The sequence below is a fragment of the Lepidochelys kempii genome, chromosome 1, assembly GCF_965140265.1.
Source record: "Lepidochelys kempii isolate rLepKem1 chromosome 1, rLepKem1.hap2, whole genome shotgun sequence".
NCBI lineage: Eukaryota > Metazoa > Chordata > Testudines > Cheloniidae > Lepidochelys > Lepidochelys kempii.
Window position 1 is genome coordinate 59,683,113 of NC_133256.1, and position 9,281 is coordinate 59,692,393.

At 40.4% G+C, this 9,281-nt stretch overlaps 1 protein-coding gene across 1 annotated transcript in view; it reads left to right on the forward strand.

Moving 5' to 3' along the window:
• NUFIP1 (nuclear FMR1 interacting protein 1) overlaps positions 1–8,912 on the forward strand; it is a 32,241-nt gene extending 23,329 nt beyond the window's left edge. The window contains exons 9-10 of the mRNA XM_073344896.1: positions 965–1,206; positions 4,665–8,912. Coding sequence (XP_073200997.1) covers positions 965–1,206; positions 4,665–5,000 — 578 coding nt within the window. The 3' untranslated portion in view covers positions 5,001–8,912. The remainder of the gene's footprint in view (positions 1–964; positions 1,207–4,664) is intronic.
• Positions 8,913–9,281: the final 369 nt, after the last annotated feature.

A 9,281-nucleotide genomic window follows, 5' to 3' on the forward strand; every position in this document is an offset into this window, starting at 1 on the left:
AATGATCATTCCTTTTTTATACTACATTCCAGAGTTTCCTCAAAGGGTGGCAGGTTCACAATGTTGTTTTTCTTGTTTTGTTTCCCTCCTCTCCCCCCCATGTTACGTGTCCTGTCCTACCACCTTATTCTGAGATAAAGGTGGAGATAAATTCTCTTTTTGGATAGGATGTAGAACTTTTGGAGAAACGTATGTGAGGGGAAAAAACAGCCTTAAAATCCTTACCCTAAAATTGTGTTTGGTGAAGAGGGCCAGGAAGGTGCTGTCACTCACTCTCTGAGCTAATATCTAAGCTTCTAGTACTTTCCACATAAGGGTGCTACCACTAGAGATTCTTGTAGTGCTTGGAGATTGAGTGCACATTCTGATTTAAGGCAGAGCTCATTCCTTCCATGGTCCCCGTTACAGTAATACCTGAGCACTTCATAAACTTTAACGTGGTTTTCCTCATCTCACCCTGGCGAGGGAGTAAGTGCTATGACCACCCATTTTACATACCGGGAACTGAGACGCAGAGACTGAGTGACTTGCCCAAGGTCATAGAGGGAGTCTGTGGCAGAGCAGGGAACTGAATTTGGATCTTGCAAGTCACAGGCTAGCACCTAACCATGGCGCCATCCTTATTGTCCATGTATTTCACTGCAAACTGGGTTATAAAATGGAAGCCGTGTGCTCTAATGTATAGAACATGGGATTGATTGCAAGACAGAGACCCGAGTTTTGATCCAGACTCTCTCTGCTGGCTCTCTGATATTGGGCAAGTCACTTAACTTCTGTGTGCTTGTTTTCTCTTATGGGAATGGTGATAAGATTCCCTCCTCTGTAGAACTCTATGATCATTAAAACAGGGCATGCTAGTACCAGTAGTAGTAAATAGGTGAGCTGTCAGTATTGAGATCTGTGATCGTTATTGAGACCTTTAGGACTTTGAGAGCTCACAGTTTTTTGTTCTTTCTTTTTTTAGAAGTTCCTGCCAAGATTGTAGCAAAAGCTCTTAAGGAAAATCAGACTATCCTCCGAAATATCCCTCAGGCTTCAAATATCCCTCAAAGTCCAAACAGTATAAACCGCAAGGAACGTGCAGAATTTACAAGTGCAACGTTGGCGAGCTCAAATACAAACACAGGGCACTGCAGAGGTTCTGACAGACGGAGGAAGAAGTCGCTCCCTGTACTGCCCAAACGTCGTCCAACACTGCTGGAAATGGTAAAGGACCTCTGTCTCTTAAATAATGGCTGCCTGCCACACAAGGGTCTTACTTTAACTACACATGAGTCATATTACAGTATAAATCTGTCTATATTAGCAGCAGCTCTTTTAAGGTAGTGGCTGGATGAACATGCAGTTCAGCAAAAATGTTGCACAAATATGTAAACAGATTACTGCGTGGTACTGTTCAGATTGTAGCTTGCTTTGTTGAGCCAGAATTGAAAACTTAATCACATAGTTAGGAAGCTACACTGAGGGCAAAAAAGATACTTTCTTTTTGCTCTAAACAATATGCACATTATGAATCCTGTTTGCTTTTATGTGGTCCAGTCGTTATTCTGATCCCATTCTTCTCCCCTCCCTCTACCCCTCTTGAAGTGAGGCCCTACATTGAGTGAGGTGGTGATCACCAGGCTTCTGGGTGGGACAGGCTGGATGGTGGCCTTGTGCCCCATCAACACACATCTCTAATCAGCTAGAATGGTTGTCAGGGAACATCAGGCATCCTATCCAACCCTCTTCTCTCCTTCTTCCCCATTTGGACATTAGGAAAACCTTCCTAACTGTTAGGGTGGTTAAGCACTGGAATAAATTGCCTAGGAAGGTTGTGGAATCTCCATCAATGGAGATTTTTAAGAGCAGGTTAGACAAACACCTGTCAGGGATGGTCTAGATAATACCTAGTCCTGCTGTGAGTGCAGGGAACTGGACTAGATGACCTCTCAAGGTCCCTTCCAGTCCTATGATTCTATGATTCCCTCCTGCATACACAGACCTCTTCTATGTAGAAATATAATTTTCAGTGATTCACAAACAGTGATTCAGTGATATATCACTGGTCTTCTGAAGATTTAGGTGAAGCCCCCTTGACCAAAGCAGTCAGTCTTCATGTTATGACTTTTCTTTCTAGCTGAGGATGAGTCGGGGGTATGCAGAGGCTATTCTGATCAGCTAAACTTAAGCAATAAAATAAATAAATGAATCTTTCATCCAGCACAGTTGCTCTTTACATTTCTCTGGCAGATTCAGCTGTGATCAAACTGTCATTTCATAGGTTTCAGAGTATCAGCCGTGTTAGTCTGTATTCGCAAAAAGAAAAGGAGTACTTGTGGCACCTTAGAGACTAACCAATTTATTTGAGCATGAGCTTTCGTGAGCTACAGCTCACTTCATGGGATGCATAAAGTCATATGCATCCGATGAAGTGAGCTGTAGCTCATGAAAGCTTATGCTCACATAAATTGGTTAGTCTCTAAGGTGCCACAAGTACTCCTTTTTCTTTTTGTCATTTCATAGAGTTTAAGACCAGGAGGGACCATTCAATCATCTAGTCTGTCCTCACGTGTATTACAGGTACTAAATTGTTGTGTGCCAGAGGCAGAGAAAAATAGGAGAGACTGAGGTGCCACTAAAACCCAAGGCCTCTCTGCAATGGCAGGGAATTGATTAGGTGAGATAGGATCATCTGGACATAACAGGCGATCATTGCCCCATGCTACAGAGGAAGGTTGGGAAAAAAAACAACCCTGGTTCCTTTCAAGCAATACTGAAATTGGAGGTGTGGCAATGCTGAGGATGGAACCAATCTATAAAGCGCCTTGGGGATCAGAACAGCAAGAACTGTGCCTAAAAAAGGACTGGCTACTAATGTCAAGTTCTGTAGCCATAGAGAAGGAATAAACTGCATAGATATAATATGTGGGCTGAGGATCTTAGCTGGATGGAACAGATGTTTAATTGTAAAGCATATTTATTTTTGTCTTCTCACTTTCATATTGTCCTAACATTACTTGTTCATACATTAATCACCGTGGTTGTAGCAAGAAAAATGTAGATTGGAGTGGGTGTTTGTGATGGGAGGTATCCAGAAGAGGATTGCCACTGTAGGAAGTGGTCTGTGGCGTGAAAATTCTGAGAAACCAAGTCAGAAAGTCTCTAGAAAACCTGTCCACCCCCTCCCTCCCAAGGGATTTGCTTATTGAAAGAATGTGCTGTGTGTGAAATGATGTGGTTTTTTAAAAGCAGATCTTGTAGTGGTGCTGCAGAGCTTTCTGTTGGCATTTAGTAAATCGGCTTCAGTACTCCGAGGATGTTTATCATAGTCCCACATATGACAATGTATGTTTAGATACATCTATAGCATACAGACTGACTGAGAATAAAAAAAGCCATACGTTATATTTCTTCCAAGATCTGTCAATATATACAGCAGGATAAAAAGGTGTTGTGCATCTAGTTGCTCATATGGTTTAAATATAATGTGACAGATGGTGAGTTAACAAACTTTATTAAAGGATGATTGTGTGTCCCATCTGCTTCTTCCTGCCACCACTCGGGAATTCTGCAGTTACCCCAACTACAGCAACAAGAATGTTATGACATTGTCCTCACCCTGTGTGTGTGTGTCTGTGTGCGTGTAATGATTACAATCAGCTCCACTAGCTGAACTGCCTTCAATCATACCAAAAATGTTATGTATAGGTAAATATCAAAAAGTGTAACTAGTTCATTTTATGGACTAACTGCCTGCAAGTCTTTTAAAAAGCTATCCTGGATAGCAAACACCCGTTAACTGGCTAAATAGACCTCTTTGTTGGAAATAAATTTATAGCACAAAATTGCTTCCCATCAGATCTTACATGCCAAGTTCAGCTGAGTGCAACTTTTTACAGTAGTTCTCTTGTAAATGATCAGATAGTCACAGATTTAACCCCCTACTTTATACTCACATCTTACTCAGCAGTCCATTTACTTCTAGTGTTCACAACCCCTAAAAATGTCCTACAGTCTTCCAACTGTTGTATAAATACTCGTTTAACTTTCTATAAGCATCAGTAGGAGTTCAAAGAAAATAATGCCTTCAGCAGTCTAGTGAAGAAATGTTGTTAATTTTTTCATGGGGGAAAAGAAAATACATGGCATTTGGATGTATTAACTAATTTTTCTGCCAGGTAGGTAAACTGGGAATGACAGCTTATTCAAAAGGATTTTGTCAAATTCAGCCAGCTCTAATGCAGTGATAAAACTCTAGCCCTGTGATTCAGCAAAGTGCTAAAGCATGTGAGTTATCCAATTTGAAGTCGGTGGGAAAAAAGGTGCCTTACTGAATCAGGGTCATAAGGTTTGCATACTGATTAAAACTTCCAAAACACTGTATCACTGTTACAAGCCTTGCAGTATCTCTGGAAAGCAATCCCATTTTACAGATAAGTCTCTGACTTTGCCAATGTCCCACAGTAAATCAGCGGTAACTCTGAGATTGGCTCCAAGTCCTGAATTCAACCTAACAGGATAGTTTCTCCTGCCTCTTTGCTTCCAGGTCTTGCTTGCAAACCTTTTATATACATTTGTAAACACATCTAAATTAACTAACTATGCCACCATACCTGTTTAGTTTGCATCTGTTACTGACTCGGGAGACAGAAGCCTGCGTCACTTTCTCTTTTTCATTCCAGTTATTAGCCCAGGACATAAGACACGAAAGGAATGTGATTCTGCAGTGTGTTCGATACATCACCCGAAATGACATGTTTGGACTTCACTTAAAGACAGAACCAGTCGCTGAACCTGACAGTGGACAGGCTTCTAGAGCTGCAGCGGAGTTTTTGACGGACAGACCTGATGGATCTAATGTTTCTTATAGCTCTGACCGTCAATTAGCAGATGGAGAACAAGATGCATTATTTATAGCTCAAAGTGAAAAAGCAGCTATCAGTCAGGCATCACAGATGATTCACTATATAGATGAGGAGACATGGGAAACCCCAGCAAGTCGATGTGAAGAAAACTGACGTTTGTTACAGTATGCCTGTGTCATGGAGGGTGGACCAAAGGCTCAACTTTTGTACTTCACTGAAATATTTTTTGAAAGACAGTAGAATAGAAAACAAAAATCCTATCTTTTGTATTTTAAGAACCATTAAAACCACTTTTCTGAACACTCTGCCAGAAGTGACCCTTTCCTTGTGGAAACTGCATCCATTTCAGGTGGCTCTTTGCCTTCTTCTTGAAAAGTTCAGTAGTGGAGCATAGTTACAACTTTCTTCAGTAGCAATCTTTGTTTGCCCCCTGGGTTTGACTTGAGGACTCTTCATTACAGAATATGCCAGTGTTTTAAAACCATAATCCGAGCAAAATTATGCTGTTGATAATAGTGCTCTCAAATATGCTCAGACAACCAGTTGTCACCGGAGGCCCTGAATGTTTTGAAATAAATTTTTAATACATCTCTCAGCTGTTGTTGGTTTAAAATATAAAATTTACAAAACAGTTGGTTTGGCTCTAACACTTTCACACTGAAATCTACCACTAGTACAATAAATCAGTTGAGCAGAGCAAATGGAAGCACAGTTAAGGTGGTGGCAGCTTTAGATGGGAAGTTAAGTAGAGAGTAGAAAATTGCTTGAAATCATTCTTTAAGTGACAAACCAATAGCTACTGCTACCTTTTATCCATCCATTAATATCTGCCTGTAACTTTAGACATAGCTTCACCTCAAGCCTTAACTGCTGTAGCTGGTCATCCTTATTGCTTGTAGGAATGAGGGCTATATTTTACTCTGTATTTAAATTATAATTTTGGAGTAAAGGAGGCTTCCTAGGATGAGTTTCTCTTTATCTCCCCTAGTTAATATAAAATTAAGACTATTATCTGGCATTCTATAACCTGTTGTTTTCTGATTCATTTTTAAAATGCCAGTGACACATCCCGTGGATTTCCTTGGAATTGTGCTATTAATGTCACTCATACAAAATGTTCATTCCTCTCTGTGGTGCCTGAAGTTATAAATCTCATACAAGCTTTTATGAGCTTTAAAGTTGCATTAGTTGAGGATTTAAAAATAAGTTTGCCACCTTTTGTTAAATTGTGTGTACATTTGTCAGGTGCCTTCTTGTGAAGTTCACCTGTCAGTTTGTCTCGCTCCTAGTGGAAATATGATATGACAGTGACTTAGTCCATTCATCTGCTTAAAAATAGTTCCCCACATTCTGTATTTTAGCCACAATTCTTACATATTGTAGGCTCAGTTTCTAAATTAAATTGCCTTCTCAGGAAATGCATTGATCTTTCTTTGCTTTACTCATTCTGGTACAAGTGCACCCCTCCATCTAACCTGCAGAATGCTACGGACTGTAGGTTTTTTTTGTATTATCCAATAGCTGTATGTATTAAGTTCTCTTGTTCAGTTTTTAAAACACTTGTCAGTTTTGTGGAAATAAATCTTGTTCATGGAGTACAGGAGGCTGGGAATAGCTGAAAAATTCCATCTTTACTGCTCTACTATATATAGCTACACTGTATACTATGTAACATACTGTGTACATTTATGGAATTATATAAATATTGGCACCCATGTAAGAGGGTGGTGAGTCCTAGGAATGTCTATATGTAATAGATTATTAAATACAGCAATCATAAACTTGTTATATTTGTACTTGCAATCCAGATGACTCATCCTTCCCATGGTGGTCCCACATACCATCACTTCATTTTATTACCTTGAGTGTGGCTCTTACACAGTTTACTGCAGTGAAAAACAGCGAAAATTTAGCTAAGGAGATTGGAACTTTACAGAATTTGGTTTCTGGATACACTTGTATTCAGACTGGTATGTGTGTGGGGAGGGGTGTCAAATCAGCAGTTGCATTGTTATACCAATAAAATAAAAACCAGCAGTATCTTATTGTGAATACAGAAAGAATCATAGTAAGCAGTTAGTTATAGCTATAACATTCCATTCAATTTCATATTTATTCACACACACAAGTTCTGCAAGGTTATCATCATAGTTACCAGCCTTAGAGTTGCTCGTGCCAAGCCACTGGTCAGGTGGCCTGGACACGAGGAGGGAGCAGGGCCTTGTCAGATGCACATCTGACGCTCCTGGAAGTTGGTTTGCAGAATCAGACCCCAAAGTTCTCACTTTCTAGAGTCCATTTTTATAGGAATTTCTTCCTATGCAAGTCTATGGGAATTGCTTCATCATGCTGTTGCTGAATCAATCAGCAGATGGCACATTTCTGACGGCTCTGTGTGTTTCGGTTCTCCCATCCTTGAGGCTGTTGGGTGGATTCCAGTCTGCCCTCTGGGGGGGTCCTCTGGTTGTTTCCACTTGACCCCTCCTTCAGCCGATGGACACTGGATTCTTAGGCTGGTACCTCCCTGATCATTCAGTTATTATCCACATCAAGCATCCATCCACATACATCTTCTATGTGTATTTTAATCACAGTTGTTAACAAAGCGAGATAAATACAACAAAAGGGCAGGGAGTCTCTGTGTGCTGTTTCTGTTACAAAGTATTGCTTTGAGTCTCTCTCTGTGTGAGTAGTTGTTGTTACAAAGTACTGCTTTGAGATTGGACTCTGTCTTAGGATGTACTAACACAATTAGCAGCTTGCATGTTTCACACAGAGAGGGAGAGAAACAGTAAAAACAAGAGACCAAAAACCAAGAGACCTCTTAATTAGTAATACTCTGGAATTTAAACTCATTTGTGATTTTAATACAGAACTTCTTTAATATGATCCAACAGCATCAGTGTAGTAAACAAAAAATGAGCAAGTTAGGATTACTACAGAATTGCACTTTTGGGGGTAGGAGGGGGGTAACTAATCCACCGCCCCTTAAGGTCTTGCTCTTGTTCCTGTTGAAGCTTGTGGCAAATCTCCCTTTGCAGAGGGAGGTCCTGTGTGAGGAAGGCTCTGCTATGAATTGCTTGTACCTCTGTTCCCTGACTGAAGATCATTAAAATTCTACAAAAAGTAGATGTAGCCCCATTAGAAGTCCTTCTCTTCCTCCCACCCTCCCGTTGTGTGGTTAGGTACCTTTCTGGGAAAAACATTTAACATAGAAAGACTACCTGTCTTAAATCAATAATACATTTTGCTTTTGTGGTGTTTGTACTGCATATATTTAAAACTGCCCTTTGTGCTCCAGGAATGAACTGCTTCTGCTTAATCTAAGGGGAGATGGGTAGGCTGCATTAAACCAGGAGTAGCAGCTGTGGTCCGTATACAGAAAACCCCACTTTTTCACTTTGGTTCCTTTTGTAGGTCAATAGGGAGTTTCACCTGACATTCCAGAATTAGCTTTCCTAATACCTTTCATCTAGCCTTCACATTGGAATGTTAATGCTGTAATTTCCTGTCTTGCTTATGTCAAGCAGCTGTAGTTTTGTTTCTGCAGTTTTGCCTTTTCTTTTTGTATCCGAGTATGATAATGGATTTTTTCCTCCCACTTGCATGAAGATGCCTGTCTGTGGCTGTGTAAGAAATAACCAGTTGCATTTTGAATGTGCAGTGGTTGATTTCTTTATTATGCTATGCATGGCCTTTAATTGTTTCATTATTGATTTTTGGTTGGATTATGGCATTATGGTTTGAAAAATGGTACTTTCAGCCTTTGACTTGCACTGGATAAAAGTACTCAACATTTTACTGCCCCCTCCCCCTTCCAGCTTTGGTAACTTAGCTACAGAAGATGTCTGAATTAAATTCATTACCCTCCTTTTAAAATTCCATGTTTCACTTATTAATCCAGAAAAACTGAAGTCTGTTTTTACAGCTGTCTAAACCTTAGTCAAGTTTGTGAATGGTGATGTGACTTAACAGACAACTCTGTTTTGTTTGAACAATGCTTCTCATTTATGGGATAGCTTCTGTCTGTGAAGGGAATAAAGAAATGAACTTTGTGGCCTTGTATTACTGAATTGTAAGCATCTCCTTGTGATTTTGTGTTTACGTGAAGGTTCTTGCAGCTGGTCTGTACTTGTGTTGTAGCTGTTCTAAAGTTGCAGACTTCAGAATTAAAAAATAGGATAAAAAAACAGGGCAGAACCCTGCACTCGGCCAACGGGGATGGACCAATCGTGGGCCCAGGATAGGGTGACTAAATGTCCCGATTTTATAGTGATAGTCCCGATTTTTGGGTCTTTTTCTTATATAGGCTCCAATTACCCCCCACCCCCATCCCAATTTTTCACACTTGCTGTCTGGTCACCCTAGCCCAGGGGGCCGTGCCCGCTTTCCCCTGCTGCACGTGCTCCAGGTGGAAGAACAAAATAAAAAGAG